The sequence below is a fragment of the Equus caballus genome, chromosome 8 (assembly GCF_041296265.1).
Source record: "Equus caballus isolate H_3958 breed thoroughbred chromosome 8, TB-T2T, whole genome shotgun sequence".
NCBI lineage: Eukaryota > Metazoa > Chordata > Mammalia > Perissodactyla > Equidae > Equus > Equus caballus.
Genome location: NC_091691.1, coordinates 42,755,534 through 42,774,705, shown reverse-complemented (window position 1 = coordinate 42,774,705; position 19,172 = coordinate 42,755,534). Strand labels below are relative to the sequence as shown.

The window sequence follows — 19,172 nt, the reverse complement described above, 5'->3', positions numbered from 1 at the left end:
ATATTTTATGTTTCCTTAAATTAAATACTTTTAATAAGCTAGCAAACTTAACTGGAGAAGTCTTAGTTTGGAAGATATTTTCAGTGCATTTTTGTTCTTCTTTATTTTAGATAATGTGCAAAATGGCCCCCATGGTTGGAAAGGACATCACGGAGCGTCTTATCCTTCCCAGGTTCTGTGAGATGTGCTGTGACTGCAGAATGTTCCATGTTCGAAAGGTATTGTTTAGTCTTTTTTTTTTTTTTAAGAACACGTGGTTCTAGTGGTTACTGTATTGATATGTGAAATTTAAAAGATTATTTTTAAGGAATTCTATATGTAATATTTTGAAATGTCAGTGATGCTTTTGTTGTCAGGTCTGTGCTGCGAATTTTGGAGATATTTGCAGTGTAGTTGGCCAGCAAGCTACTGAGGAAATGTTGGTAAGTTTTGCAGAAATAAAGCAGTAAGCAGTGGATTATAAAGTGGTACACAGAGTTTGAAATGCACACATTTACCCCAAAATTTTATTAACACAATCCCATGAATGTAAACCAGAAAGATAGTATGGTGTGGAGTTTGAGTTTCAATTCTGATAATCTGGGCACTTGAATTGTTTTGATAATGACCGTTTGTTATAAGTGCAGATATGTGTAAGAACCGTTGATCTATTTTTACCTCTCCCGTTTCTTTTAGACAAATCAGTTCTTGTTTATTCAAATGAATCTTTCATGTTATTGCAACCCTCAAATATTTTAGTGACATTAAATCTACTGCATGTTATTTTTAATTACTAGTTAGTACATGGAATATATATGCTTAATGTACAAATTAACATACTTGAAGAGTTTCTGTAGATACAAGCTCTTGGATAACATTTAAGCTATATTTGTTGGGAGTGTTTTTCCTTTTCTATAGTCAATAGTGTTATGAATTAAGTGTGATTTATTTAAAATTACTGAGTCTTAATACTAAAGTCTTCTAAATTTTGTTAAGAAAATCTAGTGGTTTAAAACACTGTGAAAGCAGAAAATGAAGTAAAAGTAACTACTGAAACCTGCTTTGTCTGCCTAACAAAACACTGTCTCCCTTGCATAGCTGCCCAGGTTTTTCCAGCTTTGTTCTGATAACGTGTGGGGAGTCCGGAAGGCTTGTGCTGAATGCTTCATGGCGGTTTCATGTGCAACGTGTCAAGAAATCCGACGGACTAAATTATCAGCACTATTTATTAATTTGATCAGTGATCCTTCACGTTGGGTAGGGTTTTAATTACTATTTTTGTAAAATAGTACATTGTATGGCAAACATTTGATTTCATAGTTTAAGAAATAATCTATAATTTAAGGTACGTTATTAATACTTTTAGGAGTAGACAATAGACTACTATATTAACTTTTTTTTACTGGACAAAATTTTTGTTCAAATATAAATCACGTTCATTCTCTTGCTGTGATTTTCAGATGTTCAGTCCCAGGGATAAGTCTCACACGGTCATAGTATAATAATTCTCGGTGTGTTGCTGGATTTAGTTTGCTAGTATTTTGTTAAGGATTTTTATGTCTATATTATAAAAGATAACGGTGGGTAGTTTTCTCTAATGGCTTTTTTCTTTTTTGCTTGATTTTGTTATCAGGGTAATAATGGCCTTGTCAAATGAGTTGGGAAGTGTTCCCTCCTCTTGTATGTTTTGGGAGAATTGGTGAAGAGTTGGTGTTAAGTCTCTTTTAAATCTTTAGTGGAACTCAGCAGTGAGGCCATCTGGTCCTGGACTTCTCTTTGTGGGTAGGGTTTTTTTAATTACTAATTTAATCTCTTCTTAGGGGTCTCTTCAGATTGTCTGTTTCTTCTTGAGTCAGTTTTGGTAGTTTGTGTCTTTCCAGGAATCCTCCTGTTTTATCTAAGTTATCTAATTTATTGGTGTATGATTATCCATAGTATTTCTTTATAATCTTTTTATTTCTGTAAGGTCAGTAGTAATGTCCCTTCTTTCTGATTCTCGTAATTTGAGTCTTGTCTCTTTCTTTCTTGGCCAGGCTGCTAAAGATTTGTCAGTTTTGTTGGTCTTTTTAAGGCTTTTGGTTTCACTGATTTTCTCTGTTTCTATTCTCTGTTTCATTAATTTCCATTCTAATCTTTATTAAATCCTTCCTTCTGCTTGCTTTTTGGTTTAGTTTGCTCTTCTTTTTTCAGTGTCTTGAGGTAGAAGGTTAGGTTATTAATTTGAGATCTTTCTTCTTTGAATTAACATATAGGGTAACTGGCTCTCAACCTAAAGAGCTTCCTTTTGTATTTCTTATAATGTGAGTCTGGTAGTAACAGATTCTCAGGTTTTGTTTATCTGGGAATATCTTTATCTTGCCTGCATTTTTGAAAGATAGCTTTCCTAGGTATAGGATTCTTGGTTAGCAGGTTTTTTCTTTGAGCATTTTGAATTGTTATCCCCACTGCCTTCTGGCCTCCTTTGTTTCTTCTCTCAGGTGTTTGTGGGGGCTCCCTTGTAAGTGATGTATCGCTTTCTCTGCTGCTTTCAAGATTTTCTCCTTGCTTTTGACTTTCAGCATTTTTACTATGATGTGTTTGTAGATTTCTTTTAGTTTATCCTACTTGTTGAGCTTCCTGGATGTGTGGGTTATTGATTTTTAATAAATTTGTGAAATTTTGAGCCATCATTTCTTCAAATATTTTGTCTTCTCTTTTCTCTCTCTCTTCTCTCCTTGTGGTAGTCTCATTACACGTATGTTGGTGTCTCACATTTTTCTAAGGCTCTGTTCATTTTTCCTTATTTTCGTTTTTCTCTCTATTCTTTGGCTTGCATAATCTGTATTGATATACGTTGAGTTGACTAATTCTTTTCTCTGCCAGTTCAGATCTACTGTTGAGTTCATGTCGTCAGTTTTTTATTTTAGTTACAGTGCTTTTCAGCTCCAGAATTTCCTTTTGGTTCTCTTTATAATTTCTGTCTCTTTTTTAATATTCTTTATTTGATATGACATTGTCCTCTTTACGTCTTTAATCACGCTTTCCTTTAGTTCCATGAACAATGTATAATGGCTACTTTGAAGTTTTTTCTGTCGTGTCCAACATCTTATTGTTCTCACACAGAGTTTGTTACCTAATTTTTTTTAACTGTGTGGATCATACTTTTCTGTTCCTTTGCATGCCTCGTAATGTTTTGTTAAAGACTGGACATTTTGGATACTATATTGTAGCAAATTTGGGTACTGGTACTCCTCTCTGGGGCTTACTGTTAATTGCTTGTTTGTTTAGTGACTAGTTGGAATACTTTAGTGGACTCTTACTTCCTCCTTCCAAGAGGTTCAGCTTTGAGTATGCCCACAGCCACCCTTGGGATGACAGCATTTTGGCAGGAATGGGAGGGCCAGCAGCCTGAGCTTCTGTTGGCTTGTCTTTCCTGGCCTCACAAGCTGGGGCCAAGGCTGTTGGGGCCCCAGTATTCTGAGCCATGTCCAAGGTAGAGCCACCATTCCTCTAATGGGCACTGGGCAGAAGAAGGGAGCCACCCCTCGCCACTGCATTTGCCCAGGACCCGGCCTCAGCAACAGGTAGGTGGGCACAGCATGAGAAGGCCCTCTGGCTGGGAGCTGGGGGAAAGGAGCCTAGTGTTCTTGGCTGCGATGGTCTGGAGTGGAGGCTGTGCCTCCCTGGGCTGGTCTTAGTTCAAATACCACAGACTCTCAGCTTTTTTTTACTCAAGTTTTGTAGATTTTCTTGAATAGATTGTCCTTCATTTGTTGTTTGCCCTTAGGACTGATTCTAGAGGTGTTGAATGGTGGGGTTTTTTTTCCCACTTTCACCCATTTCCTCAGTGACACTGGGGAGTGTGTCAGTGGAGTTCCTTACAATGTCATTCCAGAAGTTGAGCTCAGGACCTTACCACATTCGTTTTCAAAACAAAGTCTACGTATAGAGAAAGACAGTTAAGCCTTGGTACTATTTTAATGTTTTTATAGTTATCTTATATAAGATTGTTAGAAAAGACTCTGTAGCTTATTTCAAGTTTTCATTTTTAAACTTTCAGTACTTTGTCATTGTTTGGGCTCCATAACATTCAATATTTCCTGTTAATTTGGGAACATGTTTATATTAAAATGAAGAGCTCCTTAAATCTCAGTCATTTGAGGTATATATAAATCCTATGTCTATTTGAGACAAGCTCAGAGTTTTCACACTAATCAGAGTAGACTAAATTCATGCATATAGTTTTGAAAGTTACCTTTTATACTTTTAAGGAAGTAATGTTTATTGACTATAAAGGGGAAAAAATCTGTAAGTTCACACATACACACTGTTCTTTTTTGCTATCGTGCATATAATTCTAGCCCTTTTTTGAAACAATTGAATCATTTTGTATATGCCTCTCCAAGTAGATGAATACCAATAATAGGCATCCTTACATGTATTTGCCTTTGTAAAATTTACACATATCATGTAATCCTCATTTTAAAACTTGGGAAAAGGTTATTGCTATGCCTAAAAGGCCTAATCTGAGAGAAATTGGTTTGTAGCTTTTCCCATCGCAGTTGCTTTGTCAGATTCTACATCCTCTCGTAAAACCTCTCCTTTCCAAATTGTTTTTTAAATCTTGGTTACAAAAATAATACAAGAAGATGATGCAAGGTAAAATTCTATAACCTCCTTTTCAACTCTCCTACTTGAGATATTCATTGATAACAGTAGTATATGCTTCCAGGTTTTTGTGAAGTGTATTTTAAGTCAGTATTATATTTCTGATGACTGTGTGCATAGTTCTGGTACAGCTGTCTTGCTTCTTGTAGTGAGCAAATTACAGTCTTTCCTACCTGAAAACGTAGATTTATCACATTTTGTTGACTTTATTTCTTTATTTTTTCTGTTTGGCAATCTTGGTTTTTTTCACTTTTTTTGTTCTTGATAACACAACAGGACTTTCTTTAGTTTTGTTCCATGCACGTGTTTTATAGGATCTCATATTCATATTCTCATGGTTTAAATATTCAAGCCAGGATTTAAAAAATCGAAAGAAAAAAAAATTGTTTATAAAGAATTTTGAATCTTAGCTGAAGAATGATTTATAGTTCTGAATCTGGGTTTCTTTTAGAAAAACTGTTATTATCGTAACCATCCTTCAGTGTGTGGAAAGTAGCTTAATAACCCCTTATTTTTATGTTTTGTTACTGTCCTTTTTCCTTCCCAGGTTCGCCAAGCGGCCTTCCAGTCTCTGGGGCCTTTCATATCTACTTTCGCTAACCCATCTAGCTCAGGCCAGTATTTTAAAGAAGAAAGCAAAAGTTCAGAAGATACGTCAGTAGAAGACAAAAATAGGTATAATTTTTTAAAACTTTGCATTCCAGTTTTACTGCTTGTGAACATTTTTTTCATTTCCGCTATTTTATAATTGTCCTTTTGGAGAGTTTACTATTTCTCTTAATTATAAAAATTGGTAAATATTTTTATGGAGTTTTATTTTAAATATATTTGTTAAACACCTCTTTGGTTAGTTATATATTAAATGAGAAGATGAAGATGTATGTAACACACTTGGCTTGATGCTGGGCACGTAGAAAACTATAAATGGTAGATTGGATAATAATTTTTGGGTAAGTTTAATAAGTTACATAACTCATAAATAATCTGTTGACATTTAGAATGTAAGATAATGGTTATGCAGTTTGAAGGGTTTGTTTTTAAGGAGTGAAACCTAATTTAGGAATATGTTTTAGTACATAGTCAACTTCTTACTATTATTATTCCTTTCAGTCAGTCGATTTAATTGTGGATCTTGGATTCTGTCTGCAGAATGATAATTGTAATCTCTTAGGTACGGGGAAAGTATTTTAATGGTTAGCACCAAACTACTGTACTTTTTAACTAGAATACCAATTTTAAGTGTATTAATCTAATAGGGCAACCAAATTTTAAAATAAAGCTTAAAGAAGACAACTCTGATTTTTGTTCTAAAATTTTTTGCATTAAAAAGTTTTGTTTTAGTTTTTAAAATTTATTATATACATAGGGAAAAAATTATTCTAACCTAATGTAGTGCGTGGGAAATACGCACGAACTTTTACAGGCGTGCACTTGAAATAATATAGTAGCTGTTCTTGAAACAGTCCCTGTTGTAATGCTTGAGTTACCGTAGTGTCTTGCCCCTCCCTTGTCATGATGCTAATGGACGTTTTCTTCTGTAGGTCTTGATACTGTGGTATTTGCTTTCTTGGTGTTTTGATTTGGCAGTTCTTCCTTTCTTCTCTGCTGCCTTGTTTTACCTTTTTGCCTGTTCTCCTACTGTCCTGCTGAATAGCCAAACAAACCTGAGGTACTGTTTTTTGTAAAGGAAGAAAAATCACTCTAAGCCTGTCTTCCTAGCAAGCAAAGTCTGTCAGTTCTTTTGAAAACAGCTGCTGCAAGGAGTTTGACAAAAATGATGAAGGGGGGAAGTGTTCTCTATTTTTCGTTTTTAAAGTCCACATACCTTTTCATTATCTAATTGTACAAAGACTATTATGTAACTTTTATTTATTTTTAAATCTGCAGAGTCTAGTGAGTGAAGAGACAAATTTACAGAGAATTGTATAGGACAAGGGTCAGCAAATTTTCTGTCAAAGGCCAAATAATAAATGCTTTGGGTCTCTGTCACAGCTGCTCAGCTCTGCCTTTGCAGTGAGAAAGCAGCCATAGACAGTATGTCATTGGGTGGGCCTGGCTGTGTGCCCATAAAACTTGATTGACAAAAAGAGTTTGTGTGGCTATCATGGCTGGTAGTTTTGCTGGCTGCCGGTATAGATCATTATTGGAAGAGCTATTTAAACGTAATTATCTTTTAGCTACAAACCTTAATTCCTCTTCCATTGTCATGAGGTATTTCTTAATGTCAAATCAATAGTATTTGTAGCATTGGATTTTCACTATATTATTAGACTTTATTGAATTATGTTAATGGTGTAGGAGAGGGAAGAGAGAGTTCCTACCTAAGGAAGGAGTTGTGTTAAATATTGTAAAAGCTTTTGTATAGTTTCCTTCCTAGCTTCAAAAAGAGTAGTCCTGTATATCATTAATGTCAGAGCCATTAGTTTGTTTACCCTCTCTTAAATACTGCAATGGCTTTTGTTTTAAACTCTTAAAACTGTTGTTTTGTTATTTAAGATTGATTGAGTATGCAAAAATTAATTGAGCACCTACTATGAACCAGCTATTGTAGACAGAAATGTAGAATTTGGTTCCTGCTCTCAAGGTCCTCTTAGTTTCCTAGAATTCAGATTTCTTGAAGAAATATCTTACAAAGTAAGCAAGTTTTGGGCAATATATTTCCACTACTGTTTATTTATTATATAGTGTTTCATCTGATCCTGGAAACATTTAATAGCCCTTAATACTCTTTGAAGCTTTTATTGATTATAAACCTCTGACTTTATATACCAGATTTATCTTTCGGTCACCCTTGATCAAGCTATTAATGCTTCTTTGAAGGTGTTAATGAAAGCTACTTCCCGAAGCAGAGTTAAACACTCAAATTTGTATTTTTAAATTACGTAAAATAAGCATTCTATTTTCTATTTAGTGAAACCAATGATTATGTTATTCTCTGAGTGCTCTGTGTTCTTTTGGTTCTCCCTGCTGTCCGTTTGGGAAGCCGTCCTGTTGCGTCCATACTCACATTAACAAAGTGAATGTCAGCGTGTTTCCTCTCTCTAGACTCACCAGCTCCATGAACCTTTTCCTGAGTTTTTCAGGAAGTTCAGAGCTTTTGTGTCTCAGCCATCAAGAGCACTGGAAAGAGAGCACTAATTGTAATCATCATCTTAATTGTATGTTTGCATATATCATCCTGTAGACTACAAGTCCCTCGAGCGTAGCCATCGAGTTCTTTATCTTTGTGTATATTAACCCCTTCACTGGGCCTGGCATGTGGTTGGCACATCATAAATCTTGAATGAATTATTGTAAGAAAAGAATGGATTTAATCTCAAAAGCCTTAAGTAACTAAACCATTTATGCTGGTTTTTGTCAGTTTAACTTAATGCCAACTATGTGAAAGTAAATTGGTTGATATTGGTAAGCATTTGGAAGCGTTTCATTGGTGTTAACCCTTCACTTAGTTAATTCACAGTATTTTAAAGATGTGTCTTGGAGCGTTCTTTGCTTTCATCTCAGGGTACAGTGCTGCTTTAACCAGACGCTCCACCTGTCATTTTCTCCTTGAAATACAGGTACTTATTTTCCTAGGCCTGTGGTGTTTAGTCAAGAACTCTGAAGATATTACCTGTAAAGTTATGTAGACACTAAAGGAAACTTAAGGTTCTTTTGGAGAGAAATTTCTGGCCTACTCTCTGGTGTTCTTGTTTCCTGCAATCTCTTAGGAGATAGGATAATTCTCTCGTTATGCAGAATCTTAAGTCTCCTCAATTTTCAAAACAGTCTTTGCTTGTATAATAGCATTTGAAAGTCTGCCAGTTAAGAATATCAGAATTTTGGCATTTAGCAGCTTGATCTTGCATTGACTATTATCCAGCTCCAGAAAAAATCAGTATTTAGAGGATTTATATTTTTGACAGTTTAAAGCAACTGTTATTCATCCATGTAGTAATGCTTCCCAGAATCTAATACTAGGAAAAAATTTTTGTCTCTTTAAAACCGTACTAGGAGCTTTAAGTTTGGACAGACTAGTAATTTTACATTAGACAGACAGAATGGCTTTGCCGGTCATTCTTTTTTTTTCCTGCTAAGAATGTTAAAATTTAATGTTAATACTATGGTGAGAGAGATCAAAGAACTCCAGACCCTTGGCATAGTTTTACCTACTGAATGGCTTTTTAACTGGGTTCTTTTTGTGTATTTTAAATGGAAGTTTCTTAAATTCATCAGATAATAGATGAAGTCTTACAAGTTTTACACATTTGCTCCCCATCCCACCAGAGAATATCTTGTTACTGTAATTTTTAAAATTTCGTTTTCACGATATCAGAAAAACTGCAAAAATAGCACAAAGGATCCAGATACCCTTCATCCAGATTCTCCAAATGTTAAAGTTTTCCCATACTTGCTTTATTCTTCTTCTTTCTCAATTCTTTTAGAATAAATTTTAGATAGGATTTTTTTTTACTTTTCTTAAATATTTCATTGTGTATCTCCTCAAAACACAGACATTAATACAGAACTGCTGTCCAATTATCAAAATTAAGAAATTAACATAGATGTAATATTTTCATCTAATCTAGAGACTTCATTCAAATCTCACCAGTTATCCCACTAATGTTCTTTAAAAGAAAACAAAAAAAACTTTGAATAAGGACAAACATGATTGGAAAATATTATATAATTCATGCACATATAGAAGACATTCATTTTGTGTAATAGGACTAGCTTCAAGAACTATTTTGGAGAGGGAAATGATCTTATCGGTCATCTAGGCCAATCCCCCATTTTTATGAATAAGGAGTAATTGTGGAATCTTGAGTCCTTAAAAGGCTCAGAGTTTGATATTAATGTAATGCCAGCATTGGGATAAGAATCTAAGAGCTTGCAGTCCAGTTCTGTCATAGTCGTAACAATTTTACTGCATGTGCATTCTATGTATTTTGTAGTTATAAGGTGGAAGATAAACACCAGAATTTAGAATGCTATCACTGTGTGGTATGTTTTCAGATGACTTATTAAATATTTTTATCTGTATTTTAAATTTTTTTAAAAATATGTTTCTGAAACAGTATGAACATTACTATGAGTTGAAGCCTAATCAGAGGGAAGGTGGTAATTTCATGAGAACACGTATCGTGGCTTTTGAACTGGGGTGTTACATAGGCGTTAACGTCCCCTTCTGTTTGCACAGTCCTAGGAAGCCTCCTCTTTAATATCTTTTATTGGGTATATCTAAAGGCACATAATGTTTCAAAGGAGCACCTTAGTTTTTCCCCTGCACTCAGCTTACAAACTTACATATATATCTATCCTTATTTCCCTTTCATCTTTCTTAGAAAGAGGTCTCTCTTCACTCATTTACTCTGTCTGCCTGTGTTGTTCAGCCCATATCCTTTCTTCTCAGAAAGACATTGCTTTATCAGTTATTTCTTCAGTCTCCTATGTCAATTCCTTCATCTCTTCTAACCTCTTTCTCTAAGCCTAAAAATATGCTCATCTTTACCATCCTTTTATACAAGAAAAATGCCTTGACTTCTTTCTACACAACTGTTGTGTTTTCCTTCATTCGTATTTCTTGCCTCGTACACATCTAAGCCCTGCGCATGTCCTTCTGAGTTCATGACCTCCAAATCTGTCTCCAGTGTCTGCCCAGTTCCCATGCACATCACCACCTAGAATTTGAAATAGATACCTAACTCAGCCTGCCCGAACTGAAACTCGTTAGCTTTCTCATTAAACTGTTCTTGCATTTTTCGCTTTTAGTTGGTACTACCAGCATCTATTCAGTTGCTCTTACTGGAAATCTTCCTAGATGCCTCCCTTTGTCATCTCCAGCATGCCATAGTAAACAGATCCTATTGGTTTTGTCATCATTTGAATGTGTTCGCTTTTTCTGTGGCACCCAGAACACTGCATTCATTCAGAAAGTCATCACTGTCTCTCACCTGTTCTTCTGTAATTCCTGCCTCCTGTCTTACCTCCAACCCATTTTCCATACTACTTCCAGAATGGTCTTTCAAAAAAATTTCATCTAGAAATGTAATTCGCTTAATTCCTACATTATTTCCTGTAGTCCATAGGATAAATTGTAGAGGTATTTAGTATGGAGTACAGTGGTTCCTGCGAAGTTTTTCATTCTTGTTGTCCATCCTTTCCTTCTCTTAGCCACGATAAACTCATTGCTATTTTCTGAATGTTACACTTCTGTCACTTTTACCTTTGCATGTGCTATTTTCTTCTTTGAATACGTTTTGTTCCCTTAGTGTCATGAACATTTGTTAGTTCTTCTAAACACAACTCATGTCATTTCCTCTAAAACCTTTTCATTTCAACTCCCGTCTCTGCTGTGCTTGTTCGTTGTGCATCCATCTGAACTTACCGCTCTGGGGATTGTTTGCTGATATGTTCATTTCTCCTATTTGCCCCTAATTGTAATGTCCCGAGCAAGAGCTACATCTCATCACATCTGAATCTGCAATATCGGTATCATTTCCTGGCTCCTAGTAGGTGCTCAGTACATGTTTGTTAAATTTAATTGAGTCAAATGAAATAGAGGAGATGGACGTCCCACCTCCTGTGGTGCTTCAGTGTAGCTAGCGGGTGGCGGCCGCCCATGGGCTTGATGGAGGGACTCGCACCATCTGTCCTTGTCAATTAAGTCATGACTCCATTTTGGGAAAACCTTTGGAAGTAGAGCTGGAAAGTATGGAAGAAATAAAAATAACTTTTTATTTACATTGAAGTGGATTTTAATGTGTTTTGTGAGGTAGTAGATAAGGATCTTTTCTAATGCTGTGTGAAGGTTTAGTTTTTCTATTTTTTTATGTAAACAAATAGGTTTTAATTCTCAACTTTTCAATGTCATTGGAGCAGAGTGGCAATACCGTAATCTTAAAATTCAGATAATTTTTATAATGTGTCTGTCTTAAAATGTGTTGTAGAAATTTATCTTTCTACTATTTTTCTTTAGTTTTTTTATTATTGAAATTCACATTGCATTGTAGAATCCCAGGGTTCTTAAATGTTCTCTTAGCCAACTAATATGTAATGCTTTAAGATCCAGACTTACACTCAACAGATGTTTACATTTCTGAACACAACTACTGATGGAAAAAGAAGCATTATCAGTAATAGATATAAACTACTCAATTGTACAGATAATCTAATTTTTAATATTTTAACTTATCTAAATGCTTTGTGTAGTATCTTTCATTGATTTTTTTTCAGTAATTATTTTTATACTTTCATTTTTTTCCCCCAAATGAAACAATAAAAGGATCAGAGATCAAGAAGTTCCAGAGGATATACTAATCAGGCCAGAGGATGTTACTGCAGATCCCAGTACTAGTAATTCCAGTGTCAAACTGGAAAGCACGATGGAAGATGATGCTGAAACATCCAGCAAATCTCCAGGTGAAATAAGTGTTTCAGTGGACAGCTCTTTACTTTGTACTTTGTCCTCAGAGTCTCATCAGGAAGCCGCTAGTAATGAGAATGATAAAAAACCTGGTAACCACAAATCTACATTACGGCCAGAAGTTGGCACCAGTTCACAAGATTCAGCTCTCTTAGATCAGGAATTGTACAACTCCTTCCATTTCTGGAGGACTCCTCTTCCTGAGATAGATCTAGACGTAGAGCTTGAACAGGGCTCTGAGGATAAATTCAGCCCAGAAACAGCAGAAGCAGCACCTGAAGTCCCCACCCCGGGTTCTCCAAGTATCACCATGGCCACCAGAAAGGAGCTTGAAGAAATGATAGAAAACCTAGAGCCACATATTGATGATCCAGATGTTAAAGGTATGGGAGAGTCAGTCAAGTTCTTTATTCTAAAGCTGATATAAAATGTTATTTTTCCAGAAAAATTGCCTTTAAAAGATTTTTTTGACCATTATGTTGTTATGTATTCTTATGTTGATGAATATGATAAATCTGATTTTTAGGAAGTTTTGTTGATAAGCTAATCACTGTGTTCGTAACTGTAGCATATACAGATTTGTTGATTCACAAATCACTCTGAAATTGTCGCAGTCATTCAAACAAAGGTTGTACGTTTACAGTTGTAAATCTTGAGCCTTAACTCTTTTGTTCTGGGTCTCATTAGGTTTTTTATAAAATAGCAGCGGGTGCAGTGTTCTTTTTTGAGGAAAGACTATATTAACAGTAAACAAAGTTATCTATTTTCTTGTCGAATATGATGTTTTAAGAGCCGTGGACGCTCACAACTTTGTTTCTCAGTTTTGACTTTTTTCCATTGGGTTACACATGTATCACCTAGACTAGTTCATTGTGAACAACAGCTTTCGAGGTGGTTCTTTCTTGAATAAGCAGTTGCCTCCTGCTAAGTGGAAGGTGTGTTCTGAGTCAGTCGGGGCGGGAATGAGATGTCCTGGAGCAGTTCTTGCGCTTGCTGGGCTTGGAGCTGCTTTCAGGTCCGTGGGGCTGGAACCTGATGCAGTGTTCTTTCTGCTCCTCTGAAGACCGCGGCCTTCCCGATGACTCTGCACAGCCATTCAGTGAAAGCTGCAGTGTTATTTAAAAGAAAGAACAGTTCTGAAAAATCCCACAACTACAAGTCTTCAGATCTTATATCACTTTGTGGATTTTTTTTCCTGGTTCCAAAAACTAAAGTTTCTGAACTGTCAGTTTTCTCAGTGTTAGGAAGTATAAACATTTTTAAAGCAGATAAAGTGATATCTTCAGTATTCTTCTGAAACATACAAAACCTTACTGTGTCTAAACTTTGCAAATTGCATCAGTTGTGGTAAAGTAAGCGGTTATCGTTATTTGGCTTTAATTTATTGTGATTTTTAAAGATTTCCTATCATAATTTTACACTTGGAGAAAAGTAAATGATTTGACTAAAGGTAAATTCATGTCCTTGGTTGTTGAAAGTTATTTTAATATAACTGGCAGATGGTCAATTTTATTTTTTTAACCTTGTTTCTAGGTTTATTGGGATTTAATTTATATCAGTAAATTCAGCCTTTTGAATGGACAGTTCTGTGAACTTTGGCAGACACGTACAGTTGTGTGTGACCACCGCAGTGAAGATACAGAACAGTTCCATCACCCCAGAACATTCCCTTGTGCCCCTTTCTAGTCAGTCCTTCCTTCCAACCACTGATCTGTTTTCTGTCCCTGTGATTTTGCCTTTTCCATAATGCCACATAAATAGAATCAAGCAATATATAGCATAATGTATTTGATATTTACGCTGTTGTTGTTGCATGTATCAGTAGTCCATTCCTTTTTATTATATTCTGAAATAAGGGCAAGAACAGAGGACTGAATATTTTCAATAGAATATCCTATTCTTGGGGCCAGCCCAGTGGCACAGCGGTTACGTTTGTGCACTCTGCTTCAGTAGCCCTGGGTTCACCAATTGGATCCTGGGCGTGGACCTCCACACTGCTTGTCAAGCCATGCTGAGGCAGGCGTCCTACATATAAAATAACAGGAAGATGAACTCAGATGTTAGCTCAGGGCCAGTCTTCTTCAGCAAAAAGAGGATTGGCAACAGGTGTTAGCTCAGGGCTAATCTTCCTAAAAAAAAAAAAATCCTATTCTTTATCTCTCGTGGCAGATTATTTTTTGTGAAAACCTTGCAGCTTTACTTTCTTTACTCATTCGTCAGTTGTGGCTCCTGTCAGTGATTTTTACCCTCCATGAACCACTATTCTGCATTTTATGGCACCTTGATGATGTAGCAAGTACTGAGCTTTTTGTTTTGTTTGACAGTCTGCCTCCATCCCTCCCACTCTCTTCCACCCCCAGATGAGGAGAATTGAGACAGAGAATTACACCTGAGAGTGTGTGCAGCTTAGGACAGTCAACTCTTCAGAAATGTTTGTCTTTACAGCTTTCAGCTTTTTGTTTAAATAAATTTTATTATCATTTATCAACTTAAGCTATATTCAGTTGATCAAACTTCAAGAACTCATATTTTGGGGTTATTATACTCCATTTTCATGAAAAAAAGCTTGTTAACTGGACTTTAAGCCTGTTCTGGGAGCTCTCGCTGTGTTACAGTCCCTGCTAGTTCTCTGACACATAGTAAGCACACAACAAATAGGAACTGAAATATTGACTATGCTACTTTAAATTCTTTTTTTAAAAATAAGCTAAAGGTAATATGGATAGTTTGCTTTTTTTTTTTTTTTTTTGAGGAAGATTAGCCCTGAACTAACGTCCACCACCAATGCTCCTCTTTTTTTGCTGAGGAAGATTGGCCCTGAGCTCACATCCGTGCCCATCTTCCTCTACTTTATATGTGGGATGCCTGCCACAGCATGGCTTGTCTGCACCCGGGATCCAAACCGGCGAACCCTGGGCTGCCGAAGTGGAAAGTGCAAACTTAACTGCTACGCCACCAGGCCGGCCCCCATAGTTTGCTTTTTAAAAAGACCTACACGTACATATAAGTTTCAGGATATGAAGATGGCTAATACTGTTTGACTTAAAATTGTATTGTAAATTTACAGGCTGCAGTTGAGAGATTTCAATACAAGTACTCTATTTTGATTTAATCAGTTCTTAAATGTGCCATGATGTAAATTTGTCCTGTTATTTTTTCTGTTCATGATGATGATCCTTCCATAACATGTCTGTTGACCAAGGCTTTCATTCAGCATTACTTATGCAGGGCCTACTATGTGCCAGATCCTCTCCTAGGCGCTAGGTGTAGAGCAGCAGTGACCCCGGCAGAAATCGCAGCCTCAGAGAGCCCAGGAGGTGAGGCAGTGCTAAACTGCCTGTGCGTCACGCATGCTGCTGGACAGCATCGCTGGGCCGTGTTGGCATTTGCTGCTTAGGCTGCAGAATTCTCAAGCATTTGATTTTATTGAAATCTGAGGGTATGTTAATTTCAGTAATGCTGCCTTAGTTTTCTGTAGTGCTGGAAGGTGATTTGAGTTTTTAAAGGTTGTAGCTTAAGTTTGGATGCCTTTTCTAATTCTGCCATTGCAGGCAGTCATTTCCTTCGAACTGTCAGAAAATATCTACCTTTTTGAAAGGCAGAACTTGAATCCAAAATTGGAAACTAAATTCTGACTGGGGACTAAACTCATTATGTTGCATGTGTACATTTTCTCTTGACAGTTGGGCGGTGAGCTGTGGGGAGGCCCCGCCCAGAGGACCCCCTTAGGGTGTACCCTCTGCAGCACGAGCCAGCTTCCCAAGCCTCCGCTCACCTGGGCTTGCCCATGTTGCCGTTCAGTGCCGTGGGAAACAATAGTAAGACTTGTTTTTTCTCTTTTAAGGCAGGCTTTGCTTCACACTCCTGTAATTTAACTCTTACCTTCCTCGAAGCTTTGATAGGGGGTTTTTTTGTGTGCAGATTTTTGGTCAAAAGTTTTAAGTGTTTCCAGGGACTAGAATGAGATATTCCTGTCAGAAAAAGAAAGCCCTTTCTTGGTTATAAGAACAGAAATAGATCCTACATGGAAGGCCAGAAAGGGAAGTAGTAAAAATGAAGGTGTATAAGATCCCCTTTTCCAAAATACTTACCTAGGGAATTTGAGGTTTTCCCGTCTTCCTCTAGAGCAGTTTCAGAGTCCCTGGCATTTGGAATTGCCAGGCTGCTTCAGGAGTGGACCTGAGCAGTGGCTCAGTAGAGTTCTTGATGCCAGCTTGATTTACCGTAGGTAGGTTCATAGACTACAAAAAGAAAAACTGCCCAAGCTCACAAAACAAAGATTCCTTTCCAATTTAGGCTCAATAGAAGAATTAGACCCTTTTAGCAGTCATGATTAAAAAATCATATTGTTCACTGATTGAAATCAACAGATTGTTAGGAATTTGCGACTAACCACCAGTTTAGTTTGTGGAAGAGTTAGAGATTATAAAGGTTTAGCTCAGCTGTACCAGCTTGTTCAGGGAAGGTGTAAAATTCAGTTTCCAGGTGGTCCCTGTTTCTGAGCATGAGTCACTAGGGACTGTGTTTCTCACATCCATGGTTCATTGAGCTCTGGTGCTGGGATTTCAGTCCACACTGTAAGTAAAATGCGGGTCTGGTGAAGACCTGTGTGTTCAGCGTTCTTAAATTCAGCATGGTGGTATATCCTGCTGAAGTTTCCGTATTAGCCAAGCACTAGATTCTACCTCATTCTCTGGCTGGAGAATGTAAGCATCAGCTTTCCTCGGCATTCAGCACTAGGCTCACTCTTCTTGATCTTTATATCAATTTTTGAAAAAGGTAACTTCACAATGAACTCATTTAAACTTTTATGAAGGTACAAACCTAAAAATAAAAATTAATGTAGACAAAGAGAAGTATGTAATCTATTTAAAGGCATTTTCTGTGAAAGGCTCTGATTTGTTAGTTATTTTCCAGGGAACAGAATTGAGATGCGTCAGCGATCACTCACACACACACACACACCCCCGTACGTTTTGTGGGAGACAAAACATTTTAACCTTTATGTATTGTGCAATCTCCTTTAGTACTATTTTGATTTCGTTTTGGAAAATTAAAAGATTCCAAAAGGGGGAGTGAAAGTGATTAAAAGGATTAGTACAAATTGCAGCTGAAATCCTCAAAAGAATGAAGATACTTTTCATGATTAAGACCTTCAGTTTACTTACTTAATTTAGCAAATAATGACCTCATAGAATAAAGCCTCATCCTGTATGTTTTTGTATCTCTAGTGCCAGGTAACTAATGAACTTAGGCTAGAATTTTATAAATGCTGCCGCTTAGTAATAGCTTATCTTAATAAAACAGTTACTCTGATTGCTTTTTTTATAATCTTTAACTGGAGTAGGCACACACTTTCTAATCTTTGTATTAAATAAATTTGAAGTTAAAATTTATGAGTTTTTTATTTTCAACATCCAGTTGGATTGTTAAGTAATGCTAAGCAATATTTTTTGCTAAATTTCTCATTTATTTGGGGGAAGGAAGAATCCTAGTTTTGAATCACTTCAATAATGAAGGAGTAACTCAAATCATAGACAATGCTATTTGCCTGAGTTAAGAACCACGCCTTGGTAAGTTATCATTTTGGCTTGCTGCAAGCAACACACTGCTTATTTGGGATCTTTATGTTTGAGACATTTCACTAATTTCATTTTCAAAAAGAATTAGAGAAGAATAAAATAAACTAGAGTAAGATATGAGATGTTTAAATGTAACTGCAACAAAAATCTTTGTAATTACCGTTGTTTTATGTTGGCAGGGTTTGTGTGACTGCTCTTCTGCTAAAATAGATTAGTAAGTAAGCCTTGTTAGTTCGATTCATGCACTACCAAAACATAGTTAACTTATACTGAAATTGACTCCTTTTAATAAACTGGAAGCACCTTCAAAACTAGATAGCATTTCTCTTTTCATACTAACGCAGAATAATGTACAGTAGTAGACAAACATTTTTAATCTCGTGAAAGCATATTAGTTTTCTACTTTTTCTCCTGGAGAACTAATGATTCACCACAGTAGAGTTTTTTTCCAGCTTTTTGATGGCAGTGTCAAAAAAGTATACATTTCATTGATAATGTATAATGCAAAGGGAAGAAAACTTGTCAGCTTGTTGTAATTCTGCCACTCATTTGCCGTTTCCCCACAGCTCAAGTGGACGTGCTGTCTGCTGCACTGCGTGCTTCCAGTCTGGATGCTCCTGAAGAGGCCAGCAGTACAGAACAGAGAAGTGATGCGCAGGATGCACTGGGCGTCAGTGAACTAGCAAACTGCAGAAGGAGTCCCGATGCCTCTGTGCCTTTCGCCAGCAGTGCTGTGGAGGTAAGGGCTCCATGGAGTGTGTATCAAGTGAGAGCAGTTTGAATCAGAGGTCTTTTTGTTGGGGAATAGTTGTAGCTAATCATTGTCTAGTTAGTACCTTCTGTTTCTTGCTCATTTTCTCAGCTCTCCCTTTGCATCTAAAATAAAAGTAATTGTCACCACATCCTATCTGTGTGACATTAAGTGTCATGTTCAGTGCTTGGAAAAGTAAATCCCGTTCCTGTCTACATGACCAGTTGAGGAGCCGCAACGTTAATGTAGCTTACTGCAGTGAAATAGTCTTACTGGAAACAAAGCCCTTTATCAAGAATAATTAACTCTTCCCTTTTCTTTTTGGAGAGGTGCTTTGTTTCTGATGGGACCATTTCACTGCAGCAAGCAACACAGTGTTCTGAGCAGAAGATCGGGACTTGAGGCCATGTTGCGGAGGGCCAGTGGCATATCTGGACTCTGGAGTGTGAGGGTGGGTACTGTCACCAGCATTGTCTTCGCTGTGTACTTGGAGCTGTTCTGTATGATCCTCCCCTCATTTCCCACGACATCCCGCCAAGGCAGCATTGTTTGGTATCAGTATTTCTTCTCCCTCGTTTATATAAACAGGGAGAAGGAATACACCACTGACTGCCAGAATCAAATGGTTGCAGATCACAGTGGCTTAAATGATAAGCTCAGGAAAGAGTGGCTGTGTACACACGGGGATGGCAAGAGGGTTCTTAGAACGGTAGTGGATTTCTGTTTTGCTTTTTAGAGGTGACATCTGGTATAGTTGGAAATCTTGTAGAATGCACTGGCATCAGGATGAAAGTGGCCGCTTGTCATC

The 19,172-nt window shown here is 36.9% G+C and overlaps 1 protein-coding gene across 6 annotated transcripts in view; it reads left to right on the top strand.

Moving 5' to 3' along the window:
* Positions 1 to 19,172, top strand: part of PPP4R1 (protein phosphatase 4 regulatory subunit 1) — a 79,360-nt gene that overhangs the window by 46,755 nt on the left and 13,433 nt on the right. For all 6 annotated transcript variants that reach the window (XM_023647462.2, XM_023647461.2, XM_023647460.2 and 3 more), the window contains 6 exons: positions 111 to 218; positions 357 to 422; positions 1,078 to 1,236; positions 5,174 to 5,301; positions 11,891 to 12,414; positions 18,180 to 18,352. In XM_023647462.2, coding sequence (XP_023503230.1) covers positions 111 to 218; positions 357 to 422; positions 1,078 to 1,236; positions 5,174 to 5,301; positions 11,891 to 12,414; positions 18,180 to 18,352 — 1,158 coding nt within the window. The remainder of the gene's footprint in view (positions 1 to 110; positions 219 to 356; positions 423 to 1,077; positions 1,237 to 5,173; positions 5,302 to 11,890; positions 12,415 to 18,179; positions 18,353 to 19,172) is intronic.